This window comes from Cyclopterus lumpus, chromosome 6 (genome assembly GCF_009769545.1).
Source record: "Cyclopterus lumpus isolate fCycLum1 chromosome 6, fCycLum1.pri, whole genome shotgun sequence".
Taxonomy (NCBI): domain Eukaryota; kingdom Metazoa; phylum Chordata; class Actinopteri; order Perciformes; family Cyclopteridae; genus Cyclopterus; species Cyclopterus lumpus.
In genome coordinates this window covers 19,620,332-19,639,764 of record NC_046971.1, presented here as the reverse complement: position 1 = coordinate 19,639,764, position 19,433 = coordinate 19,620,332, and the positions used below count along the sequence as shown (strand labels likewise).

The window sequence follows — 19,433 nt, the reverse complement described above, 5'->3', positions numbered from 1 at the left end:
TCTCTTAACTAGTCTTTGCCCATTCTTTCTCTATTATGTGTTTCCCATAAGGCCTTTTTGCTCTCTTTCTCTCTCAGTGCCTGCATGATGCCACCTCGGCTCTCGGCCCTCCCTAATACTGTTGCGGCGACACATAGGACCCCCTCAGTCCCAGGACACCTCTGTGACTCATCCAGTTCATCCTCTGCAGCTATCAGCCACTGATCAATCCTAAACCCCTCTCTCTTTTGGTTTTTTTTCTTTTACAGACTCTCGCTTCAGACCCAGATTACCCTCTGATCTGATCCTGAATCCTGATACGCCAACTGAGACCATCATGGACCTCTGACGGAGACGTCAAAACTCATCCACATTAAAATGTGTCAACAGAAATCGTGATACTCTTAATATCTCTCCTTTCTGGGTTTTTCCTCTATTGGTTGGAATCCAAAGCCATAGCTTGTCTGTCATTGAGAAAGAACTCCTTGTTATGAGGGGATCTGAGGCCAAAAAGACTGAGAGCTACAGCGAGTTTTATGCTCAGCTTGTCTACAACAGACCTGGGCTGTGGCAGGAAAGATTTTCAAGTTTGCAAGATTTAACATAAGTTGTTGGAGGTTGAGATAGACAAAAAAAAACAGTTTGGTCCTGAGATTAAAAAGTTGAGCCTGGCACAATCTTCAGGTTTCTTCTGCCTTCATTACTTGATCTGAGCTGCCCAGTGCGGAGCAGCGTGCTTTCCAGATGCTGCCATGCCCATCATCAGCAACGCCAACCATGACTTCAGCAATCTGTCCGTCAGCGATGACAGTAGTCTCGACCGCATCTTCACAGAGATCCCTGAGACGGCGACCATCAAGGTATGAATAAGATTTCTCAAATATAAGCGCGATAAAGGAATATTTCAGAAGCAGCTGCGCATCCATTGAAGCTTTTCTTTATTCACTCTCCAGGGTGTGTACTTTAAGAGGGCTCAGTTCATCCGTCGGCCAGAGGACCTGGTATCCATCGACCACGCCCTGCTGGCGGTGATCAACGTTGGGGGAAACCGCTACACCTTCCCCTGGAGCACCCTGGAGCAGTTCCCCCTTACACGACTTGGCCGCCTCTGTGGCTGCCGATCACCTGAGGACATCGCCAGGGTCTGCGACGACTATGACGAAGCCCACAAGGAGTTCTTCTTCGACCGCTCGCCATCTGCCTTCAGGGTCATACTTAACTTCCTGGCTGCAGGGAAACTGCGCCTGCTGCGGGAGATGTGCGTCCTCTCCCTGCACGATGAGCTGACCTACTGGGGGGTGGAGATAACGTACATGGAGCGTTGCTGTAAGAGGAAGATGTACACACGCATCGAGGAGTTGAATGAGCTGGAGCGCTACGAGGAGGAGTGCAGGCAGAGAAACGCCATGCAGCGTGTGCCGGTGGAGGAGACAAGGTACAAACAGGTGATGAACTGGCTGAGAGACATGGTGGAGAATCCGCAGTCTGGCTTACCGGGGAAGATCTTTGCCTGCCTGTCTGTGATCATGGTTGCGGTGACTGTCATCAGCTTGTGTATCAGCACCATGCCCGACCTCAGAGAGGAAGAGGACAGGGTGAGTGAACCAGTATTCTTGCATGTTGTGAATCTAACAGTCTGCAGCACAGGGCCCTGAACCAAAGTCAAACCGATACTAAATAATCAATGCTAATGCTTGAAACTTGATCAGGACTCATAACTTCAAGTTGTGCAGTAAGATGCCAACAGGGACTGTCAGTGAGATGTATCATGAGTTGTGTGAGTGATTACCGCTGTCTCTCCTCACAGTTCTTCCCTGCTCAAAGACACGGCCACCATGAAGTAGCAGAGCTGCTCAGAGCTTAACGTGACAAAGTGGATGCTCATTATCTCCAACACTAACTTTGTTTCCTGTAAACTAACGCATCCCCCTCGTGTGCCAACTGTATCTCAGGGTGTCCAAGTGAGAAAACACACACATTGTGTGAGAGTCTTGTCTCATTCATTTCAGATTGAGGCAGACATTTCTGTGATGCTGCAAAAAGTCGGGGTGCAAAATGCTCAAACATTTAAAAAAATCCCTGTTGTCACACCCTCTTAAACATACTTGTGGGATGCTGTTGTGTGTGTGTGTGTGTCTGTTGTACATGTCCTGTGATCTGTATCTACCATAACAGCGTGGGATAATGAAGCCGGAGCGGCTCACTGAGGCCTGTCCAGTATCTGTCAGTGAACACTGGGGAATAATGAAATGGGCTTACTTTATCTCACACAAAAGTGTATATCAGTAGACACACTCACAGTCGCACACATTTGTACATGTAAAAACACACACATACATGCACTGGAATTCACGTGCCTACACACAAAGTCACATTCACATACAATAATACTGAACTCATCCACTGAAACCGATACGGCTGTCTCAGAATCTTTGCACACATTTAGTCTTGAGCCTTCTGCGCCCTTCTAACAACATTACCATCTTACTGCAGCATATCCTCTGTTCATTACATATAGGTTTTCATAGCAGGCAAATATTCTATCCTGAAGGTTACCCATCTTATTCCAAGGGGCCTTTAAAGAAATAGCATATGTAAATGCCTCTTATGCAAAGACCGGTTGCTGCAAGAAAACTCAACAGCTGTTGAGAAGTCGTCAACAGCACCGCCCGTGTATTGATTTTGATATGAGCAGTCACAGGCAGACAAAGGATCAAGTGCAGGAGGGTATGATACTGGAGAGTTTAGGCAGGAGGAAGAGGAGAGCGTCGGTTACAGAATGCCTGATGAGTTGAGAAGAGTCCCACAGATGGACAGGATTGGATAGATGGGTGGTACCATATGATAGGACACATCTGTAAGAATGAGCCTACAGGTGAAACGGACAGTGGTGTCACATTCTACCGTAGTTTTATTTTCTATACACTGACAGCAGTGACAAGGTTCATCACAAAAAGCAAACAGATATACAGCAGAATACAGTAAGCGAGCAGACATTCAGGCAGCAGAAGCAGAGACGCAAGACAGGTTTTGCTGAAAGAGATTATTTCCTGATCCCGAGTATCACACTTACATTTGAGATATTGAGAGAAAACTGCACTTTCCTGCCTGTAAATCCGTGAGGTAAACAGAGTAGTAGTGATGGAGCTGACCTCAGGGACCAGTGCACTTGCACAAACTCCTTCGCAAACCTTTACACACACCATTGTTATACAGTATTGATTCCCTACTGCCGCGTGTATGTGTGTACGGCTGTTTGAATAGTTGTGTCAGGCATCATCATGCCTTGTGAGGACATTGTGGGTTGTAAGGAGGACGTCTGTGCACAGCCATCATCTTAGAATTACGCAGATGGACAGAGAAAAAGAAGAAAAGAAATTGGAGATTTTGCTACAGAAAGAAACCGGACACAGAGTGTAACGTTTCGCTGTCACGCTTCCACGTCAGCTCATGTTCGCGCTTGCGGAAAAAAAAACCAAGGCCTTAGGTGTTTGTTTTTGTATGGTTCTGTTGGATATCTCCGTTCCTTGTGAGGACATTGAGGGTTGTGTAATTCTTGTATAAAGGAGGACAGATCAATCTGCTTTTCTCTCTACGTGAGTTTCAAACAAGTCTTGGGTGTTTGGCTACTGATCTCCATACACACTGTCCAGCTCGCCCGGCCGAGCAGGAGCAGCAGCTCTGCTGTCATGTTTAATTCACACGGCTCTGCTGTTGGTCTCTGTCTCTGGTCTGCTTTGTGCTGCAGCGGGCCAACATTCCTCCGTCCACTCGTCATCAATCCTTCTCTTCTGCCTGCCTCGGTTTGGGTGAGCAGCGTCAGAATAAGTGGAAGATGAAGGACGACAAGAAAAAACGGATATGTCTAAGAGAGAGAAAAGAGTAAAAGAACATGCTTTGGAGAGATAATTAAAAACGGAGAACGGATTAGTGTGAGATCTGGCCGGGTAAAAAGCAAGAGATATACAGTGCTTTATTTCTGTTTATATCTATGTAATGTATTTCTGTCTGTCCTCAATTGATCCCCTCTATCAAACTGTATATCACCATGCAGTAAACGCTTTGGGAAGGGCCTTTATCTTGCGGCTTAGTTTCAACACCCCTGATAATAACCAATCCGTCAACTCTCCATCCCCTGCTGTGGGTGTGTATCTCTAAGTGCTCTGCATATGATCATGGAGCCGCTGTTGTTCCACCAGGCAGTGTACAGTTGCAACGTTTTGACAGGAAGCACAACCTCTCCTGATGTGTTTCAGAAATGCTAATAAATGCATGAAATATTGATATCAAATCAGGTAGTCCCAACAGCAGTGGCGTTTCAGACCCAGCTGATAGAAAATGTGAACACCACCGACACACAAATTGGAATGTGCCAACCGCATGATTCGGACGTTTTGTTTTCACTGTTTGTCCGGTGGCTGAAAGTTAAGATTACAGAAGTAAAAGAAAGCTTGGACTTGTTCACAGAGGACTGATGCCGTGGTCATTAACAGCTGTTTCACCAAGTGGAAAAAACGTTTCACCAAACGTCCCCATACATAATCCCACTTTTGTTGGTGGGATTATGAATGGGGACGTCACCGGCCTGCATAGCTAGTTAACTACCTGGCTATACAGCAACAGAAACACAGCAACGAGGATGGATGAGATTAACACAGCAGTGCAGCTTGTTGTAAATTCACATACAAAGGTAGCATTGTTTCATATTTGTTATTCAGTGTAAAGAAAAACAACACTGGTCTTAAAAGCAATAAATTAAGAAAATTAATTTGCCATTCACCACTTTTATTCAGGGCAAAACAAAACCATCAACATCACACATCAGTAGTACATGAGACATATTTCCACTACTGTCCTACCCCAGCACCCGTGTTTAGATGGGAAAGAACAGTGTGTGCAGCTTATAAATCTCTCAGCACACACTGATAACCTGCCTGAGTTTACATCTCATTGATATTCAAATGTCAAATACTCCACCAAAGACACTGCTTTTCTATCTCTCACATTTCTCTGCAAAGCAGCAACTTTCTTGTCATTAATTTTTCCGCATTTTTTTCACAGATACATCAAAGTGTTTTTACTCAGCGAGTGACGCTCAGATACTTTAATATTCTCACGAATGACGCAGTATTTTGAGACCGAATTGTTCTCCTTTTCAGAATGCAGCTGTATTCTGGCCCAGGGAGTACTTGAAGTGGTTGTTTTATGTCCTTAATGCCATATATTGGAGAGGGATTTGCTGTTCAATAATTACGTGCCAGGGCATCAATCACAACTGTCTGGAGAGAGAAGGACAGAGAGAGTGATGGAGTGAGAGAGAGCCAAGTAGCAGACTGCATTGTTTAAGCTTCAGAATGTGGGTTTGAAACGTTTTCTGATTGACTATCCTCTTGTTCTCAAGCCGAGGCGTGTCAGTAGTCTTATTGAACCTTTGAAACTGTCTGGACAAGTTATTACAGAGAGGGCAGGAGTGTGTGTGATTTCTTATTCTATTAGGAGACAACAAAGACAAAGAAAGAGAGACAGAGTGAGACGGAGAGCATGTGTCTTGTGACGTCTGAAGACAAGATGAAGTGATTCTTAGGAAGGAAAGAGAGGAGCCTCACTACAGAGAAGTAGTGGAAGATTACTAGAGGACACAGTAAGCGGGCAGGATGTAAACACTAAACCCAACGTGAAGCCTCTTTTCTCTCCTTCCTGTGCTCATCTTTCCTCCCAGAGGAGCTGTATCACCTGGAAACATGAGAGAGAGCACTCACACTCCCAGGACATGCACATATAGCATTGACTATAGAACATAGTCATATGTGTTATTAATTAAAGAGTGCAATCAGTAAATAATATCATTGTTGAATGACGATACAAAGGACTTGATATACCAAAAAAAAATCACTTCAACACATATTGCAGCCTCCTTTTAAGTGGACATGAGGACAAATAGATGAATAACATGTGTTTCTTGTGAAGAGCAAACTGTCATGAAAAAAATACAACGAAGCAATTTTAGAAAAAGGCAGAGAGATCATCAGTGAAGAAGATTGTTTTGTCAAAGCTGAACAAATTAATAAGATGCTCGGCAAAGTTTTGCTCTTCATCACGAGGACAAAGGTTTAATTCTGTGATCTTAACAAGCTGCAAAACAGCAAAAACAACCTTTGTTGTGGTTACATATTTTCATAATCCCACAGCACACTAGCTGCAGAGGCTTAAGAGGAGGGAAGGAGATAAATCGCCCGTAGCGTAGCATACACCATTTTACATTACAAATGCTAATGTCATTGAGATAACGTCAGTTTATGTAATAGTGTGTCTGTTAAATGACCTTACATACTCGCAGTGTTCAACCGCGTAGATGCAGTGATGGAATATGAATGTTACAGCCGTTAGCAACACGAAAGGCTAGTCATTCATATAATGGTCCCAGAGCTTCTCTTAGGAATGGTAACTATAATGTTTCGAGGGCGTCTGACTCATAAGGAAGATCATTTTGTGTGGTACCATGTGATCTACCCTTGTTGGGCCCCATAGGTCACCCATAAACACAGCTGTTCTTCATCTGTATACAATATGTGATTAAGCACATTACAAATGAAAAAGGAAGGACATATTTTGCCATGATAGCTCTGCTATTCATATCTCCAAAAAGCCAGAAACAGCCAGAGTTTGTTCTTTTATTTGTCATTTTGCACCAAAGTCCAGCTCCATTGAGAATAATTTTGAAAAGATCAAAGTGTTGGCTGTGATACAATCTCTGAAGAATGTCCGCCTATGCATGTACTCCTCCTGCTTCTGAACTGTGCAGAATGCATTATGTGGATCAACAAAGCCAGTTTCCAAATTGTTGTCTCTGAGGGGGAGTTGTGATTCGGTTTCCAACATTTGTGACTTTCTGGACATGAAAGCATGAATGAATTTCGCCTGCAGCTCAAAGAAACACAGCCAACATTCTGATGTGTGAACAAAAAAAAAGAAACTATTGTGAACTCTGTTTTGGTGTAATACAATTGTATATATAATACATGAGTATATGTATTATTTTCTTCTCAACATATAAATCTATTTGAGGTCATTCCATTGTGAACCACACACTGTAACAGGGGATGCAAAGAACTAACAGAAAGGCTTAAAGTGACTCACACTCGGTGTGTGTGTTGTACTCTCTTTGTCTTTCTATACACAGAGTCCGCTTGTTACACCCAAAAGACAAAAGACCGTCATCAATCATGAGCCTCGTTCGAGTGTGTAACAACAGGGACACCAAATTAAGAATTAATTAAGAGCCCATTCTTCATGTGCCACATTTTTACCTCCCCCTCATAATTCAAACCTCCATTAAATAAACAGAAATTAAGCATAAATAGATGTCCGAGTCTGTAAACTCTGTTGGCTCAGCAGGGTGGGACTGATGCTGGCAGTCAGTCAGAGCGGCTGTAAGTCAAAGAAAGTAAATATGACTTTAGGTATCCTGGAAAGAGAGTATAAAGGGAGAGGAAAGAGAAGGCGTAACAGAAATAAATCAGATGCAGAAGAGAGGAGAGGGGTGATGAACCAAATAGATGCAATTGGGGTATTCACCATTTCTCACACACATACATAGTCAGAGGGAGCTGACCTAGCTGCAGATTGCCTTTTCATCAGAACTGAAATAATGTGAAATGGACGATTCAAGGGCGATAAAGAACAAATAAACACAACTTTCAAATTCTTCTCAGGTTTCAACTGTGTAGCAGAGATATCATCCTAAACCCCTCCAAACCACTAGAGGAAATGTGTATATTTGTATGATTGAACTATGCTAATAAGGAAACTCCATTAGAGCACTTACGTACGTGTGTGAATGTGCATGCACTAATAATTACCATGCACCGTGCATTTCTTATGTATTTATGTCTGCGGGCTGTTGGACCGTATCAGCGAGGAGCAGATTCCATTGCTGTGGCAGCCTATCTGGTTATGAGCTGTATTCCCTCTGTCTGATGTGTTGCATGGCTGCCAAGTGGGATTATGGGAGAGAACAGCAAAATATGAGGTGTTTATCCTGTGCGGCACCACACAGCACAGGGCAGTACAGCACAATGGAGAAGGCTGTCTTACGTCTGGATGTGTAAGTGCTGGAGATTTGTTGAAAGATCACTGTAGACCGTTAATGCTACAACGGAATAGTGATTTCACAGTTGACAATTTGCTCTTTCGGTTGCATGACAAATTAATTCTATGACTATTTAAACAAAATGCAGTCATGCAGATTATCCTTTTTTTAAGTTACTTTGTTCTCTCTCATGTGTTGATCTGAACTTTTTCATGATCTTTTAAAAAACAGATATTTATTAAGGACACAGTGTCATAAATGTCACGCACCCTTCACAAGTATGCAGCACTGTCAATAAGTAGATTAAGATGGTCATTTACATGGTTTACAAAAAGTATGCTCTATGAAGGACTGAAGGCCCTAACACGACTCACCAGACTAAACTACAGTAATGTAAACATGTATCTTAGAAACATAACCAGGTTTCCTGATTAACCAGATGAAGACAAACACCTGAATGCAGCATAACACAGCTGGACTGTGGCACAGGACACATGGTTAGTGTCCTCCAAATGTTCTGCAAAGGAAGGCTGTAGAGCTCTTGTCCTCTTTGTCAAGCTTGTTGAACCATTATTTTCTCTTGAAATGCAAACATTGAGCAAAAGATGTCATCTGAACTGAGACACGTACCTAGTTCCTTATGTCCATATAAGTTCACACACTTCATTCAAGATAAATATCTGTTCCATGTACGTCTCATAACTTTCTCTTTAGTTAAGCAGTTTGCACTGCGACTTAAAGTGTATACAGCCTCTCTTTTGGACCCTGAGGCTCTATCAAGACTATTGGTCAATGGCAGCAATTCTTGCATCACCCAAAGTTTGTGCAGATTTAGTACATCCCGACTAATTGCAGCAATTCCCTTGAAATGTAATTAATATCGTCGAAAAAAAAAAAACTGAAGTAGAGAGAAATGTTGCAGAACAGCACCGAACGACAAAAGAACTCTCTTCATGTACACTCAGACTAGTACTAGACCTAATAGGTGATAAGGAGCAACTGTGGAGGCAGCGACAGATCAGTCCACACTGAGGACACCTATTGGACAGGTGAAGAATGACAGGCAGGGACATCTCATGGAAAGAGAAGAACTGGGGGCAGAGGAGCAAAAACAATAGACAAGAAACACAGCAGCATCCCCCAAGGTTATGAAGTGAGCAGCAGGTGTCCACCCCTGTACAGTTGTCCTCACTGATCACCGCCGCACATCAGAGTCTTATTCTGTCTCCGGAGCGACCGCAAAATCAAACACACCCTTCACACCATAGCTCCACCCTGTTGTCAGACGTGCCTCCGCAGCAGCAGATGTGTGTGTACGTGTGTGTTTTCTTTTTAATAACATTTTCTGATATGGCTACTGATGCAACAAATTGATGGGACACTTTTCCCATTGTAATAGATTAAAAATAAACAAAACATGTCGTTCTTTGTCTGCACTGCGTTGTGATAATAAAAGTATATGACTCTTTTGTGTTTGTGTGTGTGTGTGTGTGTGTACTCAAGTCTCTTTTGCGAGCAAATTGCTGATGCACCTCTTACATCTTGAATTTAATGAGAGACTAAATGTTTAAGAATGCTGGATGAGAAACTAACATCACAAAAATACCTTTTTTTGCTGAAGGCTTAATTTAAATTGTACTGTAAGTGTCCTTTATTGTCCCGGAAGAGAGACCCTAACAAAATGGAATGTGCACACGCGGATGTGTGTGTGTGTGTGTGTGTGTGTGTGTGTGTGTGTGTGTGTGTGCAGCATCCTGACAGAGAATAGAGACTTATGGGGTGTGAAGGGAACCCTATGCTTCAGATGTCAGCTCATCTTTTCCTCATCAACTGATCTTGTAATCCATTTCTCCTGCGTCCTTCTACACTGCTTAGCCACCTACACTTCCTCCTCCTATTGTCCTCTTTCCTCTATTTCATCTATCCATCCTCCAAACCATTCTTTTGTCATTTTTTTTTCCATTGGAGTGTATGTGCGTGAACAAGCTGTTGTCTTTCGAGTATACAAGTATAGACATATTCACGTCATCCATTGGTTTGTAGAAAGCTGTTTTGAAGCCTCGAGTTTGGCATTTAAACTGTCACCATCTTAGTTTTTTGAACCAGAAGAAGACTTGATACTAGCCAGACCATAAACTCATGTGTACAATGTTTACTGAGGGAACAAGACAAGTGATCGTAGGATCATTTTTTCGACATTGATCAAATCAAACTTCTTTTTGCAACCAGAAGAGTCGCCCTCTGCTGGCTATTAGATTAAATGCAAGTTAAAGGTACTTCTACATTTGCTTCACTTTTCAAACTTTTCTGTCAATTCAGCCAGTCTAAAATAACCTTATCACATGAATCAGTTATGGTTCCTCAATTTTAAAATCAATATAAATATCCATATAGCCATGTTACAAACGGCTCAGGAGCACCATGCTATACAGACAGATACATCTAGGATGCAAAGGTCCACAGTCTTCTATTAGGTATCTACAAGTGTGTATGAATGACAAAGACAATGATGTTAATGTTATTGGTGTCTGTTGCCATCTGATGGCTTTATTGATTATTAAGAGCCAGCTATGGGCTGAAAAGAAAAGAATAGTTTCAGCCAACTCCAATCCCAAGGCCTATTGAATTGACAAGGTCTTGAGCTATGGGGTATATGACACATGTGCAGTGTAACTGGAACTGCAATGCTGGAGGGTTAAAGCAGGAATAAAGTGATGTATATTAAGGTATATTGTTTTGAGTTAACAAATGACTAGCCCTTATTGAAATTATTAGATCCTCAAAGTTTTCAATGATTTGACGAATCCAGACTTCACCCAGACTTCCGCTGGCCCGAGGCCCAGAGGCGAGGTTAAAGGAAGCGCTAGTGTGGGCCCCATAATGCGCAAGACCCAGATATTTTCAAGTCCATCCTTTTTTTCTCTGCTATTTTTGCCACTTACCAACTTTCATAGAAATGAACGCGGTGCTGCTTCTGACGCTTTAACCAGTTCCCTTTACACATCCATGGGCCTGAAAACATAGACTAAGCCCCCAGGAAGTGCACCGAGCTTTGAAGCTAACTTTACATTGGGGCCAATTTCTTGGTCCATCACGTGATGCCACGACTGTTTCTTTTATATTAGGGAAATCAACATCCTAGTACGAACACTTAAATGGCTCTTACTTAAATATAAGTGAAGTGTAAGCGTACGTGTACATTTAGGTAACGAAAATAACATAGTCTTCGGTGAATTTGGTGAATTCCTTTGACAATAAAATAGATCTATGTCAGTGTGATAGTAAAATGTGAAGTTTGACTGCTTTGTGTCCCTGTTGACAGTGGCCGCTGTGTTTTTCAAATAGAGTTGCATTCAGGTGCATTAGAAAACTGTCTTTCTAGTCACCCTAAATACCAAGCATGATACTGTTCAGATTCAGATTAAACTTTATTGTAATTTGTACTAACTAGGAAAATAAGTACTAGGACAACAAAATGCTGTTTTAGCATCTAACCAGCAGTAAAAGTGCAGTGCAATGTGCAATCATTAGATTGTAGTCTAATGTTATTGTAGTCTAATGATATTTTATTTAAATTATCCTTTATTTATCATAACTTTTTGTTATATTTACTGAATATATAGTTGAAATACTTGTAAGTGGAAGACCTCAAAACTGCATAAAATGTATATGGTCATTAAATAGCATATTATGAAATAGTGTAATATATCATATTATATTTGCTAATAATTTGCTATAGGGGATGCTCGTTCTCTTAACATGCACTGTGTGTGCATTTGTGCGTACATGCAGCTATCAGCTTACATCCTGATGATGGATTGAGGTGTCACATGACTCAACCCCTTTAATAGCCCATGACGAGTGAACACAGTGCTTGATGTGCAGTATCTCAGTGAAGGCCAGTGGTGGGGCGTTCAACCACACCCCCTAATGCTTTCTGCGTGTCTTTCTGTCTCTGTCTTTGCCATCGGTCCCGTCCCTCCTTCCTTCTCCTCTTCTTTCTAGTAGTTTAAAAGTCAGTACAAGGTCAGTACAGCAGCATTGAGAAATTGTGTTCAGTGGTGCAAAGTATGTTCAAGGTCTGCTGCAAGGTAGAGCTGATTGATGAGTCTTTTTCTTTTGTTCCCTTTTTCTGCCCAAACCCGTGGATTGGGTAGGATCATCATGGGGTCTTTTTCTACCTGATTGCGAGAGAAGAAAGAGCTGTGGAGTTAGAGACGTGCTGTGACAAAGGCACAGAATGAAATGAAAAGTTAGAATAAAACACCAGGTAGCACAAGGACAATAACCACATTTTAAACACACTGCAGTTTATAGTCACGGAGGTTAGAAAAGTACACTTTCGCATGTCTCCATATCATTTATGGAACAGGATGACAGCTGCATATATAGAGTTGTCCTAATTAGCGAAATGTGGAGCTTTATGTGGTCGAGACGTAGAAACAAATATTCATAATTCAGTGCGATAGAAGCTTTCTCTTGTCTTACAACAAAGCAACACATTTACCCTTCAAACCGTGGTACACAGAGCTGTCTTAGTGCACAGTGTTGGGTCGCTAGCAGAGGGTAGATATTGTGTGCTATAATACTTCCTACAAGAGTTTGCAACAAACGCTTGATGAGTTTGGCAATGGTAGGCGAATCGGTTCAGAGGTTAATGGCCTTGTTGTTATAAGCCAGTGCCACACCCCCCTTTTGCCAATTGGAACCAACACAAACCCTCACACCAACACACTTGAACTTGATTTCAGCCTCCTATGACAGAAACTGTGGTCTCCAAAAAGAGGGGACATGTTTGTGGACCACCTACGGTGTGCTAGATCTGCTGGTCGCAGCTGAAAAGCCGCCTGCTTCATTCATGGCAATTTGCTCACCATTGTGAAAAGTTGATAAAGCTTTGCAAGATCTACTTTTGTCCTTCATGGACTCCCTTGGTTATCTTATAATATTTTGCGTGGCCTTGTTTCCTCGACACAAAGGCATGTGCTTCAATGGATTGTCGACTGACCGCCTTCCTCTCTGCAGGATTCTGGTTTTCGGCATGTGGTCAAATGTCCCCGTCCCAAGAATGCCCTCATTCCACCCTCGCCACGCTCTTTGTCCTAATTTGACTTTAAGTTGTGTTAATACAGACAGTAATGTGAAACATGACACAGCTGCTGGGGTGAACAGTGTCTGTGTTCAAATGAACTGTCACAGACTTTAGTTCCAGTGAGAGTCGCACTGTGGAGATAAGGTCAAGGAGATAGTGGGAATTGTGGAAGGTTTTGTGTGTTCGAGTGTGTGCATCTGTGTGTAGAAGGGGAACGCTATAATACCCTGTCGAGCAGAGGCTGAGAACAGTTGTCACAAAGCCCTGATGGGCCAAATGTCAGCATGAGAGACAGACAGAGCAGTCGGGCAGGGGATAAACGAGAGGTGGAGAGTGTACGTAAGAAGCATAGCATGGAAGCTGTGGGGAGAAAGGTTCTGAAAGATTGATACAGGTCAGACAGGTAGGCCACCGGAGATCTCAGCAGGACTGGAAATCAGACGGGAAAAATATGAGGAAAGCAGGCAAGATTAAGGCTGTATTTAGTTAGTGATTTATTGAAATGGTAATTCTCAGGCAGAGGCCCTTTAAACTATCAAATGTGTATTTTCCTTTTGTAAATGTCCTCAGCTTGAGGAATAAATATCCCCCAGTCGGCCCCTCAGATTCTCTGGAGAAATCATGGACTGTTCATCTGAAGCCATTGTGGATCCCAGTTTCTACCCACTTCACACTGACACATGCAATGAAGAGTGAATGATGAATTCAGTAAAGTGGATATTTAATCTTTGGAACTGAATGGGCGATCTTTAGAAATAGATTGGGCTAACTAACATTCACACACATTCATCAAACCGATGAATTTGGTTAAAGCTGTACTAAAATGACAATTTGTAATGTGAACGTTCCCCACAGAATTATCAGTTGACTTTGGTGGCTCAGTGGGGAGCAGGTCGTCCTTCAATCAGAGGATCGGTTTGATGAATGTGTGTGAATGTTAGTTAGTCCTGATGGGCAGGTGGCTCCTCCCATCAGTGTATGAATGGGTGAATGATGTCCTGTAGTGTTAACCTCTTAATGTGAGGTTAGTGCTTTGAGTGGTCGGAAGACTAGCCAATCGCTATACAAGTACAGGTCCATTTGACCATTTACTCTGCTGTTCCCCTCAGCTTTACTTTTTGCCATTTTTAGCTCATTTGTTCTGCATTTATGATCCAGGTACAGCAGGAGTTATTTTTTAAAAGCCTTGATAAACCAACAGTATATTGCCTGTTGCAAAATGGAAGACAGATAAAGTCAGCAGCTAAACAGAGAGATGTTTTCTTCAAGATTCAGTGGATGCCAACACAAAAACAAAAAAAGTGAAAAAGACATTCATATGTCCGCTGGTCAGTCACTTGACTCGTAAGGAAAGATAATGCTGCTTTGTGTCTGCTGAATCTGTAAATACGCAACTTAATTAAGTGAAAACATGTCAAATGTTTTGTGTTTATGTTTTTGAGAGTGCTGAAAAAGTTTGTATTGTTGCTGATTCAAGAAGTTTCTTATGTAGCAGCACAAAACATAATGGAAGAGACATTTTGAAAAACAATTGGCCCAGTTAAGATAATGGCAAAGCTAAAATGAAACACTGACAGAAATCTGCTTTATTTTGATTTACAGCAATTAAATCACTTAGTTAGGATTACTAAAACATAATGGTTGGGCTTAAAATGAGTACATAAACCAAGTAAAACATGAACAATGTAACATACACAAAACAACACTTTAGGACAAAAACTGTTCTCAAACACCATAGTCTTTTTTTGGTATCTATACTACTTCATCGCACACCCGGAGCATTTACTCTGAGCGTCTAATGATGCAGATTGGTTTACATCGGAGGCACTTGGAAGCCCGGAGCGTCTCATATGCCGAGGGACGGGACAACACCTCGGTCCTGGGAATGAGACCAGGCTGTTACCAAACTGTGGATTACCTAATCTGGTTTGAAAGAGTAGTTGCTGAACAGCATCTCAGGATCTGAGCTCCCGCAGTCGTCTGTGTACAGTCCAGGGTGGTGAGGTGACAGAACCTTGTGGTTCCCCACTGTGGCCGTGGTGGCCGTTGAATTTGACTGTGAGCAAGGAGATGATGACGAGTATGAGGTGGAGGTGGACACTCATCTGAAGGAGTTTATGTTGCATTAGTTGAGGTTACACAGTGTTAAATATATTATTACACAACCATACTGACTCCTCCAGATGTGTGTGGGTGCGGTTCAGTGGAGCCAGCACTGCATCATCCACACCTCTCTGCTGCTTGTTGGCAAACTGGAGTGGGTCTGTGAGCCCACAAACCTCCCCAACTGGGGTAGAACAAGCCATTCAAAGCTCTTCATTGCATTCTTTAGGATACAGGGCGATAATCATTATTGCAGGTGGGGTTAGTTTTCTTGGGGACTGTTATGGAGTGTTCGTAGAGTGATCGGTTGAAGAGATTACAGAAGACCTCAGCCAGCTTTGATTTTAACATTTTCCTGAGCACCCTTTCAACATCCTCCTGGGTGACACACTGGGTTGTTGTTCGTGTGCATTTTAAAGTGGTCAGATCCTCCCTCTCCTATGTGAAGTTGAGCTTATCAAACCTGCAATAAAAGCTCTCTCTGTTCAGGCTCTCTGCAAACTGCACACATTTATCTGGTCTGGTAGGATGGCTTATGTGGGAGGCCAGCTATTGTTTTAGCACCATTTATCTATGGTCCTCCCTCATGGAACAGTGTCTCTGCCCTCACCTCGTCGACCCCCTTTTATTTATTTCTTTAGCCTTGCTTGAATGAGTTGGACCTCAGTCCTGTTGCCAGAGGTGAAGACTATTTTCTTGAGCTTGAGTGGTTTTTTCAGATAGTTTGTGGTCCAAGGTGTTTTCTTTGAAAAGACTTAACCATTTTTTTGTTGGGGAAATTGTATTTCTGCAGTCAGTGATGGCATCGGCCTTATCTTTAAGCGTTCTCCGTTGCACTCATGGTCGACTTGCAAGGTTTTTCTCGATGCTTTATGATGACTCCATCCCATTGTAATGTTGTACTGTAGGTGGGCACTAGGCGTTTCTCGTATGCTCTGTTTTTCACACTGCCAGAGCCAAAGTCGATGGAACATGTTATATATTGCTGCTATTTACCTTGATGAGTAAATCAAAATCAGAACAGATGAGTCATGGGGACCAGAGGATGGGATGTGAAAAATGAGAATTCAGCCGGTCAAATTCATGGGGTCGATATTTAACTTAGTGTCAACATTATGTAGCTTCAACGTAGACTGAGGACACATGGTTGTGCAGCTCACAACTGTACTGATTTGGTTTCCTCGCTTTCATCACCCCTGTTTCCAGATGCAGCAGGCAGATGTTTTCGGCAAAAAAAGCTCTGAAACATCCACTGTACGCTACCTGCTCAGCACCAAGTCGTAAACTGACAAAGTTAGCAAGCTGGTGACTGCATGAAGCATTTAGCATCTAAAGAGCCAGAGATTTCCCTCAGGAGTTGAAAACAGATCTCAAAGCCGGGTAAATATTGGACTTGCATTCATCAGATGTCAGAAACACAACTCTGAAAATGTCCGTCTGTGTAGATACAGTGTGAAAAAAACAAATGGTTTCAGAGTGAATGCAGATAAATATTACTGCATATATTGTAAAACCCTACAAATTAAACAGGTACACGTCACTCTGTAGATATGTAGTTGTCGGCTAAGAGTCGCACTGGGAGGAGAATCAGTGCGAAAGGCAGAGAGGACACGAGGGATGAATGTGAGCGTGAGGAATGGGACACGTGTGTGAAGGATGCATCATGCAGAGGGGAACAGTGGAGGGAGACGAACTCTGAAGGAATCTGGAATCTGAAGGTTGGTAGTGTGAGGTGAACAGAGAATGAAGGGCGAGAGGGAGGGAGTCCGGACGAGGAAACAGAATGAGTGATGAGAAGGTGGAGACAGAGGCCGGAAGAGAAAAGGAAAGGTGGCAGAGAGATAATAAATGGGTAAGAAAGTAGATGAGACACACAGAGGCAGAGAGATAAATGATCGGGAGAGTGAACGATGAGAAAAGTGGAGAAAATGGGAAAGGTTAATAGGCGGAGAGAGCACACAAATAAAGTCCATTTAATTCATATATATCAAGTCCTTTGGTTTCATATTCTCTCTCAGTATCATAAAACGAGTTGTGTCGACAAGAACCTTTGTGAACGTCCCTTGCTCTCTTTTTATTCTCCACACAGTGACTTCTGTCACTGTTTGTATTTACAAATGAGCTCAACACCGTAAATACCTTTACCACAGTGAGCCCCAACTTCCAGTGATCTATTTTTAAAAACTATAAACACGTTTGCCTTCAGACGTTGTCGACGACATGCTTTAAGCATACCCAGTCTTTGAGAGACCAGTTTACTTTCAAACTTTCAACAAACTCTTTCGGATGTTTAGTATTCTTCAATGGAATGCAAATTAAATATGGACGACAATACACACATTAAACCTTCAGGGGATTAAATTAGCCGACTCGGAAATTAATTTATTTGTGGCGAAAGATATTTCCTCACTAGGAAATTCTTAGTGGAAATGCATCTTAAAGCTCTTCAGTAGTAGTTGCTGAGACAAGTGAAATTTGATCTTCATATAGTATGAAAAAAATACTCAATAATACATAAAGTGATTGCAGATATGTTCTGCAGAGGGAAGGTGAGGAGGTGGAATATAGGCTAATTTAACAAAACAAAAAGGAAAGTGACAAAGATAGCTGTTAATGCTGCCTAATCTCTTCCGTCACACTGTGTTTTTTGATATCGCATTGAAACTGTAGTTAGAGGGCATGCAAACCTAATTTATTTCTGTCTCCGCTCCCACTGAGTGTCACTTTAATCCTTGAAACCTGCCCTAATAAAATAATTGATTGATTGTGTCACCGTATTATCTGTCAATGCTGCAGCGGTGGCTTTAGCAGACTGAGTGACTGAAGCTCATGATTTATGAATGATTACCGAGGGTGATTATCTGACCTCAGGATTTTTGTCTTCTCTCCATCTCACCCCATCTGTCTCGCTCCCTGTCAAACTCCTGCTCCTCTCATTCTCATTCTCTCTGTAACTCACTCTCTCTCTCTCGCTCCCCCAACCCCTCGCCTTCCCTCTCTACCTCAGGGTGAGTGTTCATCTAAGTGCTACAACATGTTCATCATAGAGACAGTGTGTGTGGCCTGGTTCTCCCTGGAGTTCCTCCTGCGGTTCATTCAGGCCCGCAGCAAGCTGGAATTCCTCCGCGGGCCGCTCAACATCATCGACGCCATGGCCATCCTTCCCTACTACGTCTCCCTGGTGGTGTCAGAGGACGACCCCTCCCTGGATCACGAGAAGTCAGGAGGAGGTAAGGGCTACTTGGACAAGCTGAGCCTGGTGTTGAGGATTCTGCGGGCACTGAGGATTCTCTATGTGATGCGGCTGGCTCGCCACTCTCTTGGCCTGCAGACGCTGGGGCTGACGGTCAGGCGCAGCACCCGGGAGTTTGGCCTCCTCTTGCTTTTTCTCTGCGTGGCCGTCACCCTCTTCTCTCCGCTGGTCCACTTGGCTGAGAGTGAGCTCACGGGCACCCATGACTTCAGCAGCATCCCGGCCTCCTACTGGTGGGCCATTATCTCCATGACGACGGTGGGCTACGGCGACATGGTGCCCAGGTCCATTCCAGGACAGGTCGTAGCGCTGAGCAGCATCCTCAGCGGAATCCTCATCATGGCCTTCCCTGCGACCTCCATCTTCCACATGTTCTCCCGCTCCTACCAGGAGCTCAAGATGGAGCACGACCGGTTGTTCAAAGAGGAGTGCGCGGCGGCGGCTGCGGCTGTTGCTGCTGCCTCTGAGGAGCTGCATGAGGCGGGAGGTGGAGGAGGGGAGCAGTACTCAGCTGGGCCGGGATTACATCTCGACAAGGGTAGTGTGCACTCACTGGAGTCTCTTGCTCTGTTAGGGAAAGGTGGCGACGCTGCAGGAAATAACCACAGCTTGCCACCGGCAGCTTTCTGAACTGTACTGACTCACCCAAGAAGATATGAGTCCATTCTGTGTCGCATACAATAGGTACTGCAAATGACTATTGCTCCAAAGGCCTCACCTCCTATACGGTTATGAAGGAATCTGTGATGCACTGGATTTAAAGGAGATTGAACACACAGCATTTATTTTGCTCTGCTGAGAATGAGTGTGCACACTGTGACAGGCTGCACAGAAACGGAAAGACTTTAAACCCTTTAAATTGGACGGTCCAGTTTGTCTGACCAGAAAGCCTCTGCAGCAATATTAGTAACCAGCTG

The 19,433-nt window shown here is 43.2% G+C and overlaps 1 protein-coding gene across 1 annotated transcript; it reads left to right on the top strand.

Moving 5' to 3' along the window:
- Nucleotides 1-731: 731 nt before the first annotated feature.
- Nucleotides 732-19,146, top strand: kcng4a (potassium voltage-gated channel, subfamily G, member 4a). Its single transcript, XM_034535634.1, has 3 exons — nucleotides 732-839; nucleotides 933-1,574; nucleotides 18,271-19,146. Exons 1-3 carry the CDS (start codon nucleotides 732-734, stop codon nucleotides 19,144-19,146), a joined length of 1,626 nt encoding a protein of 541 aa, XP_034391525.1.
- Nucleotides 19,147-19,433: the final 287 nt, after the last annotated feature.